Source organism: Salvia splendens, chromosome 20 (assembly GCF_004379255.2).
Source record: "Salvia splendens isolate huo1 chromosome 20, SspV2, whole genome shotgun sequence".
Taxonomy (NCBI): domain Eukaryota; kingdom Viridiplantae; phylum Streptophyta; class Magnoliopsida; order Lamiales; family Lamiaceae; genus Salvia; species Salvia splendens.
The window spans coordinates 17,221,318-17,243,686 of NC_056051.1; the positions used below are offsets into that span (position 1 = coordinate 17,221,318).

At 41.1% G+C, this 22,369-nt stretch overlaps 2 protein-coding genes across 2 annotated transcripts; one reads left to right on the forward strand and one right to left on the reverse strand.

The window, feature by feature from the left end:
- Positions 1–8,458: 8,458 nt before the first annotated feature.
- Positions 8,459–15,159, forward strand: LOC121782379 (mitochondrial substrate carrier family protein C-like). Its single transcript, XM_042180183.1, has 7 exons — positions 8,459–10,179; positions 12,008–12,425; positions 13,186–13,330; positions 13,584–13,702; positions 13,777–13,855; positions 13,969–14,202; positions 14,594–15,159. Exons 1-7 carry the CDS (start codon positions 9,039–9,041, stop codon positions 14,927–14,929), a joined length of 2,472 nt encoding a protein of 823 aa, XP_042036117.1. The 5' UTR covers positions 8,459–9,038; the 3' UTR covers positions 14,930–15,159.
- Positions 15,160–20,692: 5,533 nt separating this feature from the next.
- Positions 20,693–21,911, reverse strand: LOC121781573 (LOB domain-containing protein 1-like). The gene is made up of 2 exons (XM_042179295.1): positions 21,711–21,911; positions 20,693–21,033 (listed from the first exon to the last, which is right to left on the reverse strand). The coding sequence occupies exons 1-2, from the start codon at positions 21,909–21,911 to the stop codon at positions 20,731–20,733; spliced, it is 504 nt and encodes a 167-aa protein (XP_042035229.1). The 3' UTR covers positions 20,693–20,730.
- Between the last annotated feature and the right edge of the window lie 458 nt (positions 21,912–22,369).

A 22,369-nucleotide genomic window follows, 5' to 3' on the forward strand; every position in this document is an offset into this window, starting at 1 on the left:
GCATCCTCTTGTACAGCGGATCGGTCGTGCTATGCCACCTATGTATGGTCCGGACCAAGCTTGTCGTTAACTGCGCGCGGGCGAGGCGGTCGATATCTTCTTGGGGAGCAGGGGCCTCCGATTCGACCTCGAACGACCCGCTACCGCCGCTGGTTCCCCTAGCCCTCCGCTGCGCAGCCTTTTGCCCAACCGGGTGACGACGACGGCGAGAGTCTGATTGCGGTAGCGGGGACACTTCGTCGGCTTCCGGGAGCTCGTGCGAACCAGCACTGCTGCTGTATTCACCGGAAGCGTTGATCTTCGTCCGCTTCGCCCAGCCCGATTCGACTCCCCCACAAAACTTTGGGGAATCCTTCACCACGAGAAAGGCCTCCCACTGGTCGAATTGTTTGAATTTCAAGGCTTTGTCAGGGTACTGAGCAAAGGCACGGTTCCGGACATCCTCCTCGGACATACCGCTGCTTGCCTGGCGGAGGTTGTTTTGGTAGAGGCCAGCAAATCGACTAAGCTTAGGCCTCAACCGCTCCCACTGTTTCCGGCACTGTTCGGGAAGGCGACGCTTCGCCCCTGCCGGTTTGTGTGTGTGGTAGGCTTCAGCGATCCGATGCCACAGTCTGTCAATATGCTGGTTGGCACCGACATATGGATCCTCGACAATTGCAATCCAAGCCTTCGCAAGCGCGACGTTTTCCCACTGGCTCCAGATCGTCCTCTTTCCCGTCTCCTCATCCTCCTCCTCTGCCACCGTTCGTGAGGAAGACCCTGGGGCTTTCCCCTTGCCCTTGCCACGTCCCTTCCCCCTGCCCCCGCTCATATCATCGGGCGTATGCCTGACTGGAGATATCCCCAACTCCTCAAAAGTGAAAGTGTCTATGCCGGTGAACTGAGTATCCGGAACATAAGTGGAAGGGGTATCAGTAGACTGCATATCCACAACCGGCCGATAGACATCGTCCGCTAGTGGTTCAGGGCCCCTGCCACCCCCTCCCACATGCATCATCCCCGCCATCATCCCCGGCATCATCATATTTGTGGTCATGCCCCCCATCATATTTGGGGTCATGCCCCCCATCCCCATCCCCGGCATCATCATATTTGGGGTCATGCCCCCCATCCCGGCTGCCCTGGGCATCATACCACCCATACCACCCATCTGTCCCATCCAATTGTACATATAAGGGGACATCATCCCACCCATGCCCCCCATCTGTCCCATTCCCGGTACCGTTGTCGCATTTCCGCTGACGTTTCCCTCCAGGTCGATGGGAAACGCCGGAGTCTGCGACTCGCTCGTGGCCGGGGAGTTCCTATCGTTCTCCATTAAAAGTAGAAATGAAATTTGTAGTAAAAGAAGAGAGAAACTTGTTAACAACAAGTGGTGCAAATGAAATGAAGTTCAACGAGCCGTATATATAGGGTTTAAAAAAAATAAAAAAATTTCGGACGTCCGAGCGGGACGTCCGACCCTTGCCACAGTGGCGGACGTCCGCCCGCCCGTCGCAGGGACGTCCGAGGACACCCGACGTCCTCACGGGACGTCCGTATCCGACCCTAAACGCCACAATGGCGGACGTCCGGGTCGCCCGTCGCGACGTCCGACCGGATGTCCGACCGGACGTCCGCCATTGGAGATGCTCTGAATTTCTATGTTTAAAACAGATAAGAAAATGAGCATGATTATGGTAAAATAATTCAAATTTGGGACATATAACATGTAGATAGCGTAAGTGTCTTGGTGCATTATTTATATTATGCATCATCGCATCTCATTAAATTAGGGATGGTGATGATGTGATTTCATTAATTGAAAATTCATATAAATGTGGGGTAACAAGGGTATTTTATTAGTAAATAAAATACTTATCTCAAAATAGATTCTGCGAAACTTCTAATTTTTGTTCACGCAAATATCTAAAATCTAATGAAACAATTTTGGATAAGAGCATCTCCAATGGTCGGCGTCACCACCGGAGCGCCGATTTTTCGCCCACGCCGGTTTGACGCCGAACCATTGGAACCGGCGTGGGCGAAATCGGCGTCAAAATCGGCGTCGCCATGCCGATTCCCGCGCTGACGCCGGTTCCCACGCCGATCCTCACGGGCGCCATTGTGGCTCCCGGATCGGCGCCAAACCGGCGTCGGATTTAAATATTTTTTTTTTTTTTTCGCAAAACACAATATATACGCGCGTTGAACCTCATTTTCATTCGCACCACTTGTTTTAACGAGTACTCTCTCTCTACCTTACTTTCTGTACAAGATCAATAACGAGCAATGGAGAACAACTACGAAGGTACTCCAGTTAATCCCGGGGGATGGTCTCAGACTCCCCCGGCTCCCGGTGAAGGGTCTCAGACGCCCCCGACTCCCGGGGCAAGGTCCCATACTTCCCCGGCTCCTGGGGGAGGTGGTTGGCCTCCAATGAGCGGGTACTACAACGTGTACCCGTGGCAGCAGATGATTCCGGGGTGGGCACCCGGCATGCAGCCCCCTATGCAGATGATGCCGGGGTGGGCACCCGGCATGCAGCCACCGGCGCAGCAGATGATGCCACCGGCGCAACATATGATTCCACAGTCGCAGGCGACGCACGGGGGGGACAACGCCTATCGGCCGACTTTTGATTTTTCCACCGGTTCTTCGCACACATCGACCCCAACGGATGCACAGTATTCGGAGACCTTCTCCTTAGCGGACTTGGGTTTTGATATTAACGACGTTTCTGAAACTCTCATTCAAAGCCAGGGAGTAGGGCGGGGTAAGAAGAAGGGCAAGGCGAAGAAGGTCGGCGAGTCGTCGCAGCCCCGCGCCGAAATCCGGGGCCGGAGGAAGTGGACGGACGCGGAGAACGTTGCGGTTGCCAAGGCGTGGGTGAGTGTTTGCGACGATCCTCTCGTTTCAAACAACCAGAGGATCGTCAACTTGTGGGCGAAGATAGCTGCAGCCTACAGGGCATTTTGCCCTGAAGGGAGACCGTGCACCGGGGAGGAGGTCCGGAAGTGCTGGGACCGAATCAGGGCTGGCGTCTCTCGATTTTCGGGTTTGTACGCCAACGCCCTCCGCATGCAGACCAGTGGCCAAACAGAGGAAGACTGCAGGAGGATTGCGGAAAGAGCCTACCCCGATCCGGATAAGAAGTACTATGAGTTCACCTACTGGAACTGCTACGTTGTGCTCAACGAGTCGGAGAAATTCCGGGCAGGCGTCGACGCTGGCTGGCCGAAGAGGCAGAGACTGAACTATACCGGAGATTATAGCGGCAGCAGCGGTGGTTCGTCAGACCTCCCCGAGACGGCCCAGGAGGTCCCGACTCCTCGGTCGTTCGGTCGCCGACCTCGCCCGGTTGGGCAAAGGCGGGCGCAGCAGGTTGCGAGGGGGGGCACACCGAGTTCCCAGGATGTCCATTCGGCATCCCCCCTCGGCAGGTCTACCGAGGAGCTCAAATTCTTCGCGCGCCAACAAACGCGCGCTCAAATGGTGAAGACCTTAGCCGACTTCCAAGCGGCGGTGGACCCCGAGGTGAAGGATTTTCTTCGCGTATTGCTCCAGAGCCAGCGTGAAGAACTGGAGGCGATGAGGAGGGACACCGGCGGGAATAGCCGCGGCGTAGGTGGCGACGGAGGCGGCGGCGACGGCAGTGAAGAAGCGTTGGGCGACGACGGAGACGAGGACGGCGGCGATGAGTGATTTTGTTTTACTTTTTTAAATTAATGTACTTTTTACTTTTTGTAATTTTTTTAAATTGTTGTACTTTTTTTTAAAAGTAATGTACTTTTTAAATTTTAATATTATTATTCAAATTTTCCGTATTTGTCTCGTAAATTAAATTATGTATGTTGATACAATTGTAAATTAAATTATATAATTGTTATTAGTGATGTGGATAGGTAGTGTGAAGGCTATTTGATGGCTATTTGATGTCCAGTTGATGTGGCAAGCTGATGTGGCAGGAGAATTGTAGTGCTGATGATGTGGCAGTGTGAAGGCTATTTGACGGCTATTTGACGTCCGCCAGCATTGGAGATGCTCTAAGGTTTCTTTTGGTAAATGGTAATACGTGTATCGGATAAGATTCATGAGAGCACCCACAACCGTGCTCTTGCCAACGAGCACGGTTGTGGGCCCGATCCACTGGCGTATACACATTGGAACAAGGGGGTAGAACTGTACCCCCAAAACTTTTGTGTATTAATACTATGTGTAGTCCTATTTTAGCAAGTTTTGTTGATAGCCCAGTGGTAAGTTGCCTCAATCTTCAAGCAAGAGGCCTGAGTTCGAATATTAATGAGCACGTTTTTAATTTTTACTTACACTTTCTGTTATCCAAATTAACTTTGTTTTAATCTATATCATATCTAATTCAATTTTATTTTTTCTCAATTCATATTTAAGTTTTATTAGTTATTTTGTTTTTAACAAATATGTTTATTAGTTTAATCACTAACTTGCTCTTTTTTAATTTAATTATGTATTCTTACCTATTTAACTTCCATTAATCATTTTTAATAGATACTTATGTGACTAATATAAAGAATATATTTTTGCAATTTAAAAAAAGCTCAATATAAATTGCTAAATTAAAAAAAGTATTATAAAATACTCCATATTTATAAATCTAACCTTTTCATTGTATTCATGTCTATATTATATATTGCTAATTAACAAAACAAGGATACTTGTATTTCAAATGTATAATTTATGTGATACTAAATAATACTACTAGTTTATTTTTATTTAAAATGAAATTTTTTGATAAAAAAAATAAGACAAAGATTTTATTTAAAAATAATAATTGAAAGAGCATAACAAAGAAAATTAAAAAGATTAGTCACATTTTTAAAATTTAAGTCGTAATTATTTTTGCACCCCCAAATTGAAAATCCTGGATACGCCACTGGCTCGGTCCCACTTCTGCCTGCTCTTAGGCAAGAGCACAACACCCACAGCTGTGCTCTTCCGCAAGGACGAGGACAAGGGTCCCACCATTCTATTATTCAATTTAAATAAAAACATTTCCATAATATTAAAATTCATTAAAAATCGAAATAATATTACAAATTACAAAATAAAATAAAAAGACATAATTAAAATCCTAAAAAATACAAATTACATAATTAAAATCCTAAAAACTAAAAATTACATAATTAAAATACTAAAAATTACATAATTACATAATTAAAGCTAAAAATATCCCCATGGAAGACTATTCATCCGGCGGCACTACCCCCAATTATTTTTGGAGGCCCAATATCATGGCATCGTGCGATCGAAGTTGCGCATGGATCATAGTTGACCTATAGGCCATATTGAATTGGGCCAAAATCCCCCTCAACGAGTTGGTGGGAGGTGGGGGTGCGCATAGGGAACGGGAACGGGAACGGGAACGGGAACGGGAGCAGGTTCGGAGCATCGCCGGATGGAGTCACGGCGCGACGCCGGTTGGCCGTCGCCTTCTTCCTTCCTTCCTTGCGGTCGGCGTTGGGAACCGCTCGAACCGGCGTCGGGGCTACCCAAGTTAGCTCCGGCGAGTTGGCTAGCCACGTCTTCGGAGCCGGCGTCGGATAGTGATACCAACCTTGACCGTTTGGAGGAGCCACTAGAGGAGGTTTTTACGCATCCCCTATACTTCGGATGCGACCGCGTCTCCTGCCAAATGTTGAGGTATTTGAACGGCTTGTAGTTCATGGATTAGTAGGTCGACAAGATGGAACAGATGATGTCGACCTCGCTCCGGCCGCTCCCCGCCGACCGCTCTTCCTGGAGGTAATACCCCTGGAACTTTTGGATTTCTTCATTGGCTCTGAAGATGGCGTTGCGCACCATACTCTCGTTGCGCTCGATTGTTCCCGCCGACCGGTTTTCATTGTACCAGCGAGTGATGCGCCACCAATAGTGATCGCCAGATTGGTTCGTGCCAACCTCCGGATCTTCGGAGATTGACAAGAACGCCTTGAACAATTGCTCCATCTCCGCCGTAGTGTACGGTGTGCGGACACCGCGAGTAGGACGAGTCGGAGTTTGGGAGGGGGCGGTCGACCTCGCTCTAGGCTCGGGTGTCCACCCGTATAGCCCTTCGAGGGCATCTTGGTCGTCGATCGGGTAAGGCCGATAGCCACCCGGAACTCCAGAACTTTGGGTTTGAGGAGGGGCCAAATATTCCGTTTCCGGACTAGGAAACGGTTGTGAACCGAACCAATCGGGGTTCCAACCGTGGAAGTCTGGGGGGTGATCGCCGTGGCCGGACATTGTTATGTTGTAGGAGTGGAAGGAAGATTGAGAATGAAAATGAGAGAATGTAGATGAGAATGGAAATGAGAGAATGTAGATGAGAATTGTGTAGTGTGGTGTGAATTTTTTGGTGTGAAAGTGGGGGTATTTATAAATGAAAATGTGTATTTTTGGGGGAAAAATTTAAAAAAATTAAAAGTGGGTAGAAAACGGATATAATTTTTTTGGGAAGTGGGAAATTTTTTTTAATCGGTTTTTTTAATTAAAAACAGATTTTTTAAAAAAAAATCAAATGCAACGGCTATGTCGTTGCCCAATCAGAGCATGCCACGTCACCTGCTAGCTGGCACGGGCGTGCTCGATGCATCGAGCAGCGCCGTGCCAGCGGCGCGAGCGCAGCGGCGGACGAGGTCTCCGTGCCGCTGGCACGGACGGACGTCGTCCTGCTCACCGTTGTGCATGCTCTGAAATGCGAGTAACTGAGTTTTATAACTTAATTAATGGACCAGTTTAGGGCATCTACAGTGGGCCGGACGATGGCACATCCATCGTCCGCGCCCTATGCTTCGTTCGCGGACGATAGGGCTTCGACCACGCATCGTCCGCGTTATCGTCCGCCCCACTGCGGGTCACGCGGACAATGCAACGAGTTTTCAATTTTTTTTAATTCTTCAAAATTTTGTTATATATATACACCCCAACTTCATTTTTCTGTTCACTCCACTCTTTCCATACACTAAAAATGAGTCCCGGTGATTATCCAAGTCTGAATAGTCCGATGTTCAGTGGTGGTGCACGGTGGCCGGGTACATACCCTGATGAATACCGACCATTTGACTCCAACACCCAGTATGATCCCGATTTCAGTACGGATTCGTACGGGCTGTCAGACATGGATCCGTCTCCCACCCGCACCCACGCCCCACCCCGCAGCGCCGCCGTCGCCGCCTCGGGCTCCGCCACCAAGAAGAAGCGGAACAGGCAAAGGGCCCAGAAGTTGCCGCCTCCGGAGAAGAATGAAGAGTTCGCCCTAGGGAGGACGAACTACAACCCGGATGAAACCATCGTCTTGGTTAGGTGTTGGATTGATATTTCGGAGGACCCGGTGTTTGCCAACAACCAAAATCAAATCGCATACTGGGAGCGCATCGCTGATCGCTACAACCAGGCCAAGCCGGCGGCTGCCTACAAGCACCATAGGGAGCAGCTCCGCAATCACTGGGATCAGGTGAAGAAGCATGTCAATTTGTTCTCGGCGGAGTACGAGAAGTGCTTAAGGGAGCATGACAGCGGTGAGAGTTTGACTGATGTGCGCGATAAAGCGCTTGCGTCGTACATTTCATTGTACGGCGATTTCAAGCATTACAATTTCTGGCTCATCTTGAAGGATAAGCAGAAGTTCCAAGAAGGGATTATGCCCCTATCGGCTGCGGCGAAGAGGACGAAGAACACCGCCGCCGGTGATCAATACAAAGAATTGAATCACATTTTATTTTATTTATTAAAGAACATGGGACGATCTAATACATATAGTATAATTTTTATTTATACATTTATTTTATGTTATTGCAGTCTTAGAGATTTGACACCGAAACGTCTTATCTTATCTATTCATTCTATCCTTTTGGAAGTATATTAATGCTCTCTATGCAAATTCACTGCATTTCAATGTCACTAATTACTACTCCATAATTTAGTAAATCACTATTTCCGGAAGAAAATGCGTTAATTACGACCATAATCATTTGGAAAATTGTAGCTTAAATTTTACTACTACTAATTTGGAAAATTGTCCATCACATTGATTTATAAACATTATCTTGGAAAATCTAATTGGAGTGGATAACTTTTATCAGTTTCTATGTATCAAGGTAAATTTAAAATTTAGAAATGAGCATTTCATTTACAGTATACTACTTTAATAACTTCGATACTAATTCGAAAAAACTTAAAAGAAAAAAACAATTAAGTAGTGGGGTGGGGTAGAGATTCTTCACAAATTAAGAACTAATTAAAATATTTGCCATGATGTGACACACTTTATCAAGTCAGCATCTACCAAGAGAATTTCCATGGCTACCCCCTACACAGATTGAGCTGTAGCACTACGTGTCAAAGGATAAGGACGAACACAGGGGTATTAAAGTAATATCACGAACCAAGTGTATTTGATTAATGCAAGGAACGTGTATTAATTATCAAATGACACCACCTTTGCTTAATTTCTTTGTCTGAATTAAATGTGAAAATTACTAATATCGGAAATCAGCTTCATTGCTCGTTGCCACCGCCTTCGTTTTGTTGTTCTTCATTTGCACCATTCAGATTCCTCAGATTTGCTTCAACAATTGCAGATTTTTTTAAATGCCTCTTTCAAAAGCTGAAATATTATGAGCCTCACAATTATCCACAGAAATTTCTAGTTAATTAAGTATATATTTACACGACGCAGAAATCCCACAAAATACACCTCATTATCTACATATCTCGCAGCGGAATGCACACTTTTCGGAATTTCATTCACTACTGATTTCGGTAAAAAAAAGGCCTATTGATAATTGATGTATATATATACTATTGCACACGAGCAAACAAGGCAGAATTTATCACTCTTGGAATTATTTGAAGGAGAGCTGCTAATTAAGCAGAAGCTGCGCTGGTTTTAATCGATTTTTTTTTTTATTTTGTTGGTGTTTTTACTGGATAGTTTTGATCAGAGGCTGAATGTTTGTGTAAAATTTCTGAATTTGTATATTGGGGCGATTTTTTTTATTTTCGTATGAGCTGTGATTTAGCTAGGGTTTCAAGTGATGGTGGTATCGGGGAATGACCCGTTGGAGTCGTTTTTGAATTCGATTCAAGTGGTTAGGAGTGCCTTTTCTCTTATAGAATCGAATTTTCAGAAGGTTACCAAGACTTTTGAGCATTGTTTTAATGGGGCTTCGAAAAATTGGAACCTGAATGCTAGGTTTGATGATGCTAGTAATGAGGTGGTGGCAGCTCAGTTGGATTTGAATAAGAAGAGTGGGAAGCATGTTAATGGTAATGGCGGTGATCGGAGAAAAAGGAGAGTTCCGATCAGGATATTTGTTGGTGTGTTTAAGGATAGAGGTGTAAGTAGTGTGCATAGTGAAGTACATGTTAGTCGTGATGATAATGTAAATTCTCCGAGGGAAGGGTTGAAAGAGGTATATGGAAATGAGGGTGGTGGGAATGAGGATAAGAGCTTTCATGGGAACAGTCTGCATCTTGATGTGGCGTTATCATTTTTGGTAAATGGCTTTGTACAGGCTCTCCCAATGTCATGCAAGCAGGAGAAAAGGCAGGTTCGTAAGATGAGTAAGGCTGATAAAGAAAATAGTGTGAAAGCTGAAGTGAAATTGAGGGTTGATAGTGAGATTAAGCAGGAGTTGAAGGTTAAAGAAGGAAAAGATTTACCTTTGGAGTACTTTATAGGGTTTGTAGTTGATCAGTTCAACCATTTACCGAAATTTGATGTTGGTGTACAGAAAAATGAGTGTAAGAGTGATGAGTGTAAACCTTTGGCTGCACCTGTTAATCAGTTTGACCACGTTAAGGCATTTTTTAGTGTTTTAGAAGGAAAAAGAGCAGATGTAAATGGGTTTTTTGGGAATTTGAAGTTTGCTCGTGTGGGAGGAGTTCCATCAAGTATGGTTGAAGTGCCTTCTGTGAAGGATGCCGGGGATGATGGCATTAATAATGCTGTTAATGAGGAAGAAACTGGACGTACTTCACTTCAAAAATCAGCCAATGGGTTGTTAAGTATTCCTCTATCCAATGTTGAGCGTTTGAGGTCATCTCTGTCAACTGTTTCGTTAACAGAATTGATCGAGCTTTTACCACAGATAGGGAGACCTTCGAAAGAAGATCATCCTGACAAGAAAAAACTTATCTCCGTCCAGGACTTCTTCAGATATACTGAAGCTGAAGGTGAGCTTTTCACTTCAAGATGACTTCATTTAAAATTATCGACTATATTATAGAGATTGTATTGGTTTAATGAAGCAAACAATTTGTCTCAAATGTTCATATGGTGTATCTTAAATTATCTTCTATATGCTCTGAGGTGGCCTGTGAAGTTTAATCTCTAGTATCATTAGTTTGCTGGTGAAGAACATAGAAAAATTGGGTTACCACAGTTATCCTTGTGTTTAAACTAGGGCCCTTGACTTCTTCTTGAGTTAGAGATGGTTTCTAGCATGTTGGGCTAAAAATATTTAAGGGCTCATCAAGAAATTGCTATTCCACTATTCTGAATTGCTATGATCCAATGTTGTCAAAGCAGTATAGCGGTTCATGGCGGTTCGCCCGAAAAATGCCACAGGGATATAGCGTATCGGTATGGCGGGATATAGCGGTCATTAATTAAATATATAAAATAATATTTATATATTCATATATAATTCAAAAAATTAGAAAATAATAAAAATATAACATTAAAAACTCTAAAAACATGTAATAAAGCATAAAATAGAAAACAATTATATAAAAGTCTAGCAATTAAAGTCTTTAGTTCAAGTGTTCAACAAAACATAAAACCATGATAAGCTCAATAGACATCAATCATCAAGCTCAACATAGTCTTCTAGCTCATCATCATCACTATCATCGGCGTCCATTTCATCTTCATCCTCCATTGCTTCATCCTCTTGATCTCCACTTACACTACCCTCAAATTCTTCCTCTTCCGATTCTTCATCTACAAGCGCAAGCCTTTTCCTTTTCCCTTTCCCTTTTCTAGGTATGATAGGTTCTTTTTTCTTTGAAACTCTAAGACAACTTGAACTAGATGTAGAAGATTCTTTCCTCTTCTTTGACCTAGTATATGTCCTAGGCTCTCCAACACCCGAAACCTTATACACCATGTTCCAATCAAGTGTATCATCGTCATCATGAACCAAATGATTACCACCATCAATATCATCATCATCATCATCATCATCCAACTCCCCAACTAGCCACTCATTGCACTCATCAATATCATCGAGAATAATAGGATCAAATTCATCGGTTGCACTAAGCTTGTTCCTATCATGCAATTTTTGGTTATATTTCACATAAACCAAATCTTGCATCCTCTTATGCTCGAGCCTATTTCTCTTTTTTGTATAAATCTACAAAATAAATATAATTAATCGGCAGATTGGGGTGCAGATTGTGAATAGGAGGGGTTGTATGGCTGGGCGGTGGCTGAGTCACTGAGTGGGGCTGGAGGGTGCTGGCTAGGCTGCAACAGGCGGCGGGGGCGGCGCGACAGTGGCGGCGGGGCGACGGTGGGTGGCAGATTGTGGAAGGACTGAAGGAGTAGAGATGAAAAGCGGCAGATTGGGGTTGTGGAATTAGGGTTTAGAATTATTGGGGTTAGAATTATTGGGGTGGGCTGATTTGGCCTGCCTATGCAAAATTAAATTAAAAAATAAAAAGCCCAATAAAAGTCAAAATTAGCACCAAAAAGTCAAAATTGGGCTAAAATACCGCTATTGCGGGATATGGTAGCGCTATGGCGCCACGACCGCCACGGGTATGGCGGCCGCCACAGAAAAATGCTACGTATCGGTGTGGCGATAGCGTTTTCATTAAAAACTGATATGCTATAGCGCAATATCCCCGCTATAGCCGCTATTTGACAACATTGCTATGATCTCTAGCTTTGACATTTGAAGATCTAATGCCTTGTGAGTTGTGATTTCTGATGCTGAATATAATTTGTATTTTGGTTCCTTATCATCATGATATCAATCTAAATCATTGTGTGCAGGAAAGAGATTTTTTTTTGAGTTGGACAGAGATGGTGATGGGCAAGTTACCCTAGAAGATCTTGAGGTTGCTATGAGAAAGAGAAAACTACCTAAGAGATATGCAAATGAGTTCATGCGACGTGCGAGAAGCCACTTGTTCTCAAAATCTTTTGGTTGGAAACAGTTCTTGTCCTTGATGGAACAGAAAGAACCAACCATTCTTCGGGCTTACACCAGCCTCTGTTTAAGCAAGTCTGGGACACTGCAGAAAAGTGAAATTGTGGCATCATTAGAGAATGCTGGACTGCCTGCAAATGAGGATAATGCTGTTGCTATGATGCGTTTTCTGAATGCTGATATAGGGGAATCCATATCCTATGGCCATTTCCGGAACTTCATGCTTTTACTCCCATCTGAACGACTTCAAGAAGATCCAAGGTAAATTGAGGTTTATTGTTTTCAATCCCTTTCCCACTTGTGTCGGTTCTCAGAATCCATGTTGAATGCTATTTTTGTGTATTACTTCGACTTGGTTTGCTTTATAACCTCACAAGATGAATGATTACAAAGGACTGTACTAGGTTTCTGATTTGCACTATGTCGGATGGTGTTTATGAATCCATTCTGAATACACTCGGTTCATTTTAGTACTAATGTGTAAGTTTTGAAACTCCTTGAAGATGATACTCCCTCCGTCCCAAAAAGTTTGTCATTTATTTCCATCCGCCCGTCCCACAAAATTTGTCACATTTCACTTTTACCATTTTTGGTAGTGAACCCCACTTCCACTAACTCATTCTTACTCACATTTTATAAAAGTAGGACCCATATTTCACTAACTTTTGCAGAGTGCAGACCACTTTCTATTACAATTCTAAAACCCGTGCTGGGTAAAAATGTGCCAAATTTTGTGGGATGGAGGGAGTATCTTCATACTGGCATCTACAGTCCATTGTGAACAGCTCTAACAACAATCCAAGCTCTGTTGCATCTTTGATTGATTCGGAAGAGCCAATTCTGTTTGTGAGCATATAGTTAAGCTATAGGTCACATGTCCTGTCGAAATAATGTTATCATTTTTAACATTTATGGATACCTGAGTAAATTGGGTATTCTAGTTCTACTTCTGCTTGTTTGATGAACTATTTGTTTCAGCCTCTGGTAGCAACTAACACAAACTTTTCTTTGTGAATTTCAGGAGCATTTGGTTTGAAGCTGCTACTGTTGTCGCTGTTCCTCCACCGGTAGAAATACCAGCTGGCAGTGTTCTAAAGGCAGCATTGATTGGAGGACTTTCCTGTGCAATGTCTACAGCTTTAATGCATCCTATTGACACGATTAAGGTCAATTCTTGTGAAACAAAACATATTCTTTTCCTCCAGAAAGTATCTTTTAGTTCCTGAAATATTGCTACTTGGGCATCTTAATTTTTGATGTGTTACTTGGTGGTGGCTGTAATTTTGTAAAAATAGGTCATAGTCCAATATTTATTAGAAAAGATCCTCTAGCATGAATCTATTACTTTCCGATCCTCTAGCATGAATCTATAACTTTCCATGAGACAATCTGATTGTTCTGTACTGGCATGTCTGTCAGACGCGAGTTCAAGCTTCTTCAACCCTCAGCTTTGCGGAAATTTTATCGAAGCTTCCTCAACTTGGAGTCCGAGGCCTATATAGGGGGTCTGTTCCTGCCATATTGGGGCAATTTTCTAGGTGTAGTTTCATTTATCTTCCCTTTTATATAAGTTGTTGCTACCTGTCAGAATGTTGATCAACTATTAGTGCAGCCATGGTCTCCGAACTGGAATTATGGAAGCAAGCAAGCTCGTCTTGATAAATTTTGCACCAACCCTTCCTGAATTACAGGTAAGAATCATGACGGTATCCTAACCCTATTTCAAAGAATGGAAAAATCTGGTGTACATCTGCAATCAATACCTTATACAGAGTAATTTATTTTTTATAAAATTTGTGTTCAGGTTCAATCATTGGCGTCATTCTGTAGCACAGTTCTTGGAACAGCAGTGCGTATTCCATGCGAGGTGTTGAAGCAAAGATTGCAGGCTGGTCTATTTGATAATGTGGGTGAAGCTATTGTCGGGACATGGCGGATAGATGGTCCCAGGGGCTTTTTCCGTGGGACTGGTGCAACTCTCTGCCGAGAAGTTCCATTCTACGTTGCAGGCATGGGCCTTTATGCTGAATCCAAGAAGGTATTAATCTATTTATCCTAGTTATGTGCTCTCATTCTTTACACATGCTTCAAAAGTGTTATCATTTGGCAAGCTCCTATTTTTTTGTCTTACATGGGAAATAATTTCTTTTGTCGGGTCATACGTCTCTTCAATTACCTTCAAATGTGATAACACTTTTTTTTTAATCAAAAACCAAGTATTGGGATTCATGTAGACACTGTTTAGTGATTGAGGTTCTGCCTTGCTTTTTACATGTAACTTTCAACCTCTAAAATGACTAAACCCGAAAACAGGGAATAGTATAAGCTAATAGGTGTGCCTGTCCTGATCGGCATTAGATAATCACGATGCAGGATAAATAAAAACTCAGCCCAAAACCAACTTCATTATTCATATTTCACCATTTCAGGCTGTCCAACGGCTTCTGGAACGGGAGCTAGAACCTTGGGAGACCATAGCTGTCGGGGCTCTATCCGGTGGACTGGCTGCCGTCTTGACAACTCCCTTTGATGTGATAAAGACAAGAACAATGACTGCTCCTCAGGGACGCACCGTGACATTATCAATTGTAGCTTTCTCAATCCTGCGCAATGAAGGCCCCCTTGGACTATTTAAGGGTGCTGTACCACGTTTCTTCTGGATCGCTCCTCTGGGCGCCATGAACTTTGCAGGCTATGAGCTTGCAAGAAAGGCCATGGACAAAAACAAAAATGAGGAAACTGGTGAGCCCCTTCTGCAGAAATAGATAGTTCCACCAGGTTTTTCTTTGTTATATAAAAAGCTGCCGAGGAATTTTTCAGTAGCTGTTCAATTCGCCGAAAATATGTTTTCTTTTTTAGTAACTTTTTTTATTTATGTTCAGTTTTTCCATAAACTAGCTTTTGACTTCGGATTCATCGGTAAAATTCACGTTTACCGGTGGCGACATCGGAAATTTTACATTGCTGCAACTTTTTTAGTGTTGATTCTATTTTATAACCTGAACTTTCAGCTAATTTAGTTTATTACTGAACTTCTTATTTGCATGTCCTGCAAATTATCACAGGTTTAAAATTAACAACAAAAATTTCGGTAATATTGAATTTTAATTTTAAGAAGTGATTTATTGAAATGAGACGTCTAAATAAGATAAGATGGAGATTGAAATGAGATGGAGGGAACCTAAACTTTCTGAATCTTGAAATCAAATAATAATACCGTAAACCTTTTGGACATTCTGTTCTCATTAGGCCATCCACAACGCTGTCTCTATACCGTCTCTTAACTACTATTTGAGCACTATTTGAGGGCCCCACTGTCCTTTTTTCCTCCATCTCTTAACTAAGAGACGGAACCTGCAACGCTCCGTCTCTTAACCGTCTCTATACCGTCTCTTAATTACTATTCATTCAATTTAATTTATAATTTTTTTTAAAACCCAATTCAATTTAAACAAACACACTTTATTAAAATTAAAACAATATTACAACTTAACATTAAAAAAATGAAGACATAATTAAAATTCTAAAAAAATAAAAATGACATAATTTAATCTTCTCCGCCAAAGTTTTCCCAAATGTGCTCAATTAGATCCTCTTGGAGTTGGGTGTGGGCGCTAGAGTCGCGTGTCCTTGCCCGAATAGCCAACCGTTCTTGTATAGATGGATGCGCTCCACTTCGCGGCGGACTACTTGGGTTGAGCTTCCGGGGGATTCGGGGTCGAACCAATTTCCGGCATCGGGTCCTTCGTCTCGGACAATTATGTTGTGCAAGATTATGCACGTATACATGATGTCGACCATGCTCTCCATGAACCACGAACGAGCCGGGGCTTTGATGATGTTGAAGCGCGCTTGGAGAACCCCGAACGCCCTCTCCACATCCTTGCGCGCAGCCTCCTGCTTCTGCGCAAAAAGAGCCTGCTTTGGGTTCGCTGGCCTGCCGCACGTCTTCACGAAGGTCGGCCACTTCGGGTAGATGCCGTCGGCGAGATAGTACCCCATTTTATACCGCCGGTTGTTGGCGACGAAGTTGATGGCCGGCGCTTTACCATCCAAAACTTCGGTAAAGAGGTCGGACTGTTGGAGCACGTTTACGTCGTTGTTCGAGCCAGGGACCCCGAAGTACGCGTGCCAGATCCAAAGTCGGTAGTCGGCAACGGCGACGGAAATAGGTATCTCCCCAAATCGGGTTATCGCAGAAGTAGTCGCGTACTAACCGTGCGGCGGCTTCCTCCCGGTTCCGATTGATGTACTTCCGGGAGCGTCGTGGGGGTGGTGCGGCTTCCTCCGCCTCTCGTCGTCGATCTTCTTCGAGTGATTGTTCCATTAATTGGCGCATTTGCTCAAAAGGATCCATTTGTTTGAGTTGATTGAAGATGGAAATTGGAGTGATAGAGAGGATTTGAGAGGAATAGATGTGTGTTTGTGTTTGAAATGAGTATGGAATAGAATTATTTATAGAGTAAAAAAATTAAAAATTTAAAAAATGAAAATAAATATTTAACGGTAATATTACCGTTTGAAAAAAAAAAAAATTTTTTATTAAAAATCGATTTAAAAAAAAATGAATTATTGCGTCATCAGTGACGACGCCCACTCGCGGGCCAGCGAGTGGGCGTCACGCACGCATGGGGACGTGCCACGTGTCTCGGGCGCGTGGCGAGACAGCTCGTCTCGTGTCTCTCCGAGACGAGCTACGCGACGAGACGGTCGCGAGCTGGAGACGAGATGGCCGCTGCAATGCGTCTCGCGGGGGTCTCGTCTCTCCGAGACGAGACGCGAGCCCGGCGCGAGACGCGTTGTGGATGGTCTTAGTTTCAAATTTGGAAGACTTTGCACTGAAAAGGTAAATGAAATATCGTCTACCATGGCCTACAAGGACTAATACAAAAAGGGCTGATTGATTATTTGGTGATATAAAGAAACCTCTTTTATATTGCTGCGCTCCAAAATTAAATATTGTACACACGCGAAAGAAAGGTTACAAATATATAATATTTTTGGATAAATTAGAGGACCAATTTTGGACTTCTAATAAATAATGACCAAACTTTATGAGAAACTACGGTGTTTTTCAATTTACAAAACACACTCATATACTCATATTATCGAAATCGCGATATAACGTTAGATTATAACAATTCAGGTCCACAATTGTATGAAAAAACTAATTGTAACCATTCAAAGTTTCACACTAAACTCGTTTGATGGCAATTGAATATAAATAGATCACTTAAATTTATCTATTATAAGAGTCTTTAGTTACAAAGTCAAATGAGTAAGTATAGAAAAATACTAAACAAATCCGATATACAGTATTATTTAATCCAAGCATATGTAACAGTGGAACACTAAATATAGACATTATTGCAAGGATTATTTATTCCAAGGTAGTAGTTGAAGTTCGTCCTTATACGGGTCGATAGGTCATTCCACGACTATTTAAATATGAAGCACTTGTGTAGATAATGTTTTTAATTATTTTTTTACTAACCAAAAATGGGGGCGGATCTTAATGGTGCACTCCATTAACAAGATTCCGGCGACGACGAGAAGTCGACGACGGAAGGATAAAGGTGGACGTCACGGGCTTTCCCCGGGATCAGCTCCAAGAACAATACGGAATTGAAATAAAAGCGTGAAAATAAAATAGAAGGATAATTGATATTTCTTGATTGATTGAAATGAATAACAATGTCCACTATTTATAATAGTGGATACTAACTTAATGAGCAAGACAAAAGATATGAAAAAGATATGCACTCCCTAAATATCTAACTAAATAATGCAACTAAATAATAATGCAAGATATGAAAGATATATAAATAATAAACGTATCAGATCCTGTGCTTGATTTATAAATCACAGCGCCGCATGCTGTGCATTAAACGCAGAGTGTACAGAATGAAACGCAAGAGTTCTCCATTTCTTTCATTCTATATATTCTGCGTTTAATGCACAGCTTGCGCACCTGTTATTTAAATACACTCTTGCATTTCATTCTATACACTTGCGTTTAATGCACAACTTGCGCACCTGTTATTTATAAAACAGTAGAGGATCCGCTCCCAACCAAAAATACATAGTCAATAAATATAGGGTTACTATTTAATAAGATTATATTCCACATCACTTTCCAATTTGTTTGGCGGAGTTCGATTAAATATGTGTATATTGCCATATTTTGGTACATTAACTACAGATATTTATTAATCCTCACGGTATTTGAGTTGAATACAATGCCAATAATAGAGTTGTATGATTTGATGATAACCTCTTACTTAATTTTGACTTCTTATTTAACTAATATTCCCTCGCCTAAGAAATGATATAGTCACTAGACTCACTACTAACAAAAAATTTCTTTTTTCTTTTGTTAGGTGTGTGTATGTTTCTGACTTCATAGAATTAGTTATGTTCTAATAAGATATTATAAGTGTCTAATCATACAAATTTTATGTTATCTATGACTCCTTCCGAATTACTACTATATAGGCATATTGAAATTTAACATTCCCGCTACAATAAAATCCTTATAGTATATCCAAATTATATTTTGACGATGAAATAATGCTAAAGCGTTAATTAAAATGTTAAATAGGGATAAACTAATAAATGAGTGTTAATAAATACTCCCTCCGTCCAGCACTACTCGCACGTTTCATTTTTGGCACGGAGATTAAGGAATGAGTGTATAGCAAAGTCAAATATTACGGTTGTAGGTGAAAATTTTTACTAAAAATGGAAATAGTGCAAATAACTTGGGACGCCCAGAAAGGAAATAAGTGCAAGTAGTCCGGGACGGAGGGAGTATTATGGAAACAATCTATATATTTGAACGACATATTTTCATATCTTATCTAAGCCATTAGGAGTCACGGTTTACCATTTTAGTTAGTCCACCATTATGAGTCACAGTTCACGTTTACTATAAATGGTAAGTAGACCTCACATTCCATTAAATTATTCCACTTATATTTTATTATAAAATTAATATATGAAAATATGTGCCATCCAATAGCTTTTTTTACCCACTTTTCTATATTTCTTAAAAATCGTGTCAAACTCAAATGAGACTTCTAATATTAGACAAAGGGCGTACAAATGATTTATATGCATATTTTTTGTCTAATGGGTGTTATGTTTTTAGTGGGGTTTAGTGGAGCGCCCAAGTATTTTTTTCTTTACAATAATTTTAATTTTTATTAATACTCCATCCGTCCCACAAAAATATCTCATTTGTATTTATGGAAAGTTTTCCCAAACTCATTATTCATATACATTAATTTATTTACGACTTATACCACTAGGTCCCACATTAAAACACTAATAATAATGTGGGTTCCACTATCTATTAATATTATTTTAACTAGTCTTCTCCTCATCTCTCTTATTTTACCAATTATACATTAATTCTCGTACTGTCCCAAATGTCCTATTAAATATTAATTAATGTATATAGATAAGTAATTAATCAACTAATTAAACTTAATTCACAGTACTATTTTCATAATTTATAAACTAAAATTAATATTAATCTCATCAACCAAATACATTACTAAAATAATCTTAGATATAATTTTAGCAACCAAAACAATAATACACAATTCCATACTAATTTAACCTTAGACAAAGCCCATTTTAACTTATGTCATACTATATCTTACTATTATTTTATCTAACTTATTCCATATTTTATCTCACTATTTTATCAAAATCATGCAAGACTATCCTCTAAAACCACAAAACTATCCTCTAAAACTAAGTGAAATCCAAGTATATCAGCATCCAATCAAAACAAACTTGTTAGTTTTCCCTCATATCCTAACTGGAATTTGTAATAAAATCTTAAACATAATTCCTTTTTCTCATGCATTTGATTCAGAATGAATTGAATAGTAGTATTTGTGTAGCCCACAAACTACGCAGAAGAGATTACTTGAACATTTCACGAAAAGCTTGACCAATATTTACAGTGGGATTTGATATTCGACCATCACTTCATCACCAGCCCATCCCCAATTGTAAATTTTCTCTATGTGATGCATACATTTTCAATGTTTTGAGTTTCTAAAACATTAAAAAGGACTGTTCTTGCATGTGCAACCTTATCTAATGAATTTTATGTCTTGTTTGTTCCATCATGCCATCTTTTCTCTATCTATTTTTCACTCTTGGATACTCACACATATGGTCAAACTGATGATGAATGAATACTTCATCTTTTTCTCTAAATAAAAAAAAAATACTTATCATCGTCAAACATCTCTCTTAATATGAAAGCATTAGGTCACCAAAAGTTGCCAAATACAAGACTTTATACATTCAAAGGTCTAATAAGGGGATTCCTTTTTTTAAAGTAATGGCCCTTTGTCGTACATAACTTTTCTTGATTCACTTCTTTTCCTTTGGAAAAGTTTGGAGAAATTCACATTGCGATATTACATTTCTAAGATCACCAAACTACCCAATAATCTCAAATATATCAGTAAAATAACTAATTTAACCACCCCCTCCCCCCCATTTACTTTCATGAAGTATATATATGTTAAAATTAAAATTATCCTTAGACGCTGTCATCAAAAAGGAAGTCCTCAAAAACGCTGTAATTTAAAATATCATGAAACGACGGCATAGGATTTTCCTCAGACGAGATTTGCTTGCAAATGAGGTCGAACAAGTTGGAATTCTGGCATTGCATGTTGATGATTTCAGCTTGAGCTTTGGCTACTTCAGCTTGAAGCTCACTGATCTGCTTCTGCAGCTGGCAAATTGCGCCCGCGCACCCGTACACCGGATCCCTCAGCCGAGCATTTGCCTCATAAACCATGCTGCTCACAGCATCAGCTCTTTGATCCTCAGGCAGCTCCTGATTTTTTCAAAGTAATTTTTTTTATTAATTTAAAAGAATGAATATAGTGCATGTTTTAATTTAGCATCTAAAGATTGTACTAGTTAACTACGGTAGTAGAGTGATTGAGTAATTATTATTGATTCTTGCAATCATTGAAGCTAAAACTTACCTGAGGATAATTGTGTTAGTTATAAACTGTAGAATTTAGTGATTTTTTGACGTAGTTTAATTTCATATTGAGTAGGCGCCTAAACCTATTGACCTTGATAATTGTCATTTTCAGTTGTTGAGAGGTCAACATATTTAAGTCCAGATGGCATATATAAACAAGAAATTAAATGAAGAAGAAAGAAAACAAGAATCTTGAAAATCAAGTTTAGAACCCCTCTTTTCTTGATTTTTGGTGGAAATATGTAGTAAAGAAAGACTCCAATAATTAGTGGATCATGGAAAATTTCCCACTTACATATTTTTAGAATATAAACCCATTTCACAATTTTCAGCCACCAAAAAGGTAATTTCACACTAGCTTATATGGTCTGAAAAACAAAAACATGCACAATGATTATTAATATAAATAATTATAGCCATAACAATTTGAGGTGTATTTGGAAAAGGAATGAAATGGAAAAATTAAGAAAATATGATTAGATTTGAATGTGGGGAAGACATATGAATTGTAATTAGTTAACCTGCAACAGCTTGATAATGTTACTAGCGCCAAAAACGCGGTGAGCAATGGTGAATTTGAGGGGGTGGGTGGGCGGGAAGTAAGGGGCCAAGACGCATTTATCGACGCAGCGGCGGCGGAGGATCTTGCAGGCGGCGCAGGGGGTGAGGATGGGAGGAGGAGAGGAGGGCGGCGAAGAGGAGGAGCTCGTGCTGTATCCCATTATAATAATATATGTATGAATGTGGAGTGTGTTTAATGGTGCTGTAGTTTGAGGAGGTATTTATACAAGTGAGCAACTCTCCAACATGGGGGTTGCTTTTGTTTGCTTCTACAGTTTTGACTTGTCTTTTTTGAGTTATAATTTGATGTGCGTCGTCTATCACGTCATTAAGCCACTCAGATGACGTATGACCATTAAATTAAGGTCGACACGATTATAAGGTTAGAACGCTCGTAAACACCTATAATCTGAATGTAAACGGCATAAAGGTCTTCTCTATTCTCCATTTTAACACTCCATTAAATATCATTCTCTCAATAGAGTGTTTAAAAGAAGCGGTTCATTTATGATGGAAAGAGATTATAATTTTTAGAGTTAGTAGTAGTATAAAATTAATATTATGAGTAGCCAATTTCAAACGACGGTTTCCTAAATTTCTTGACTCGGCCCGACTTTAG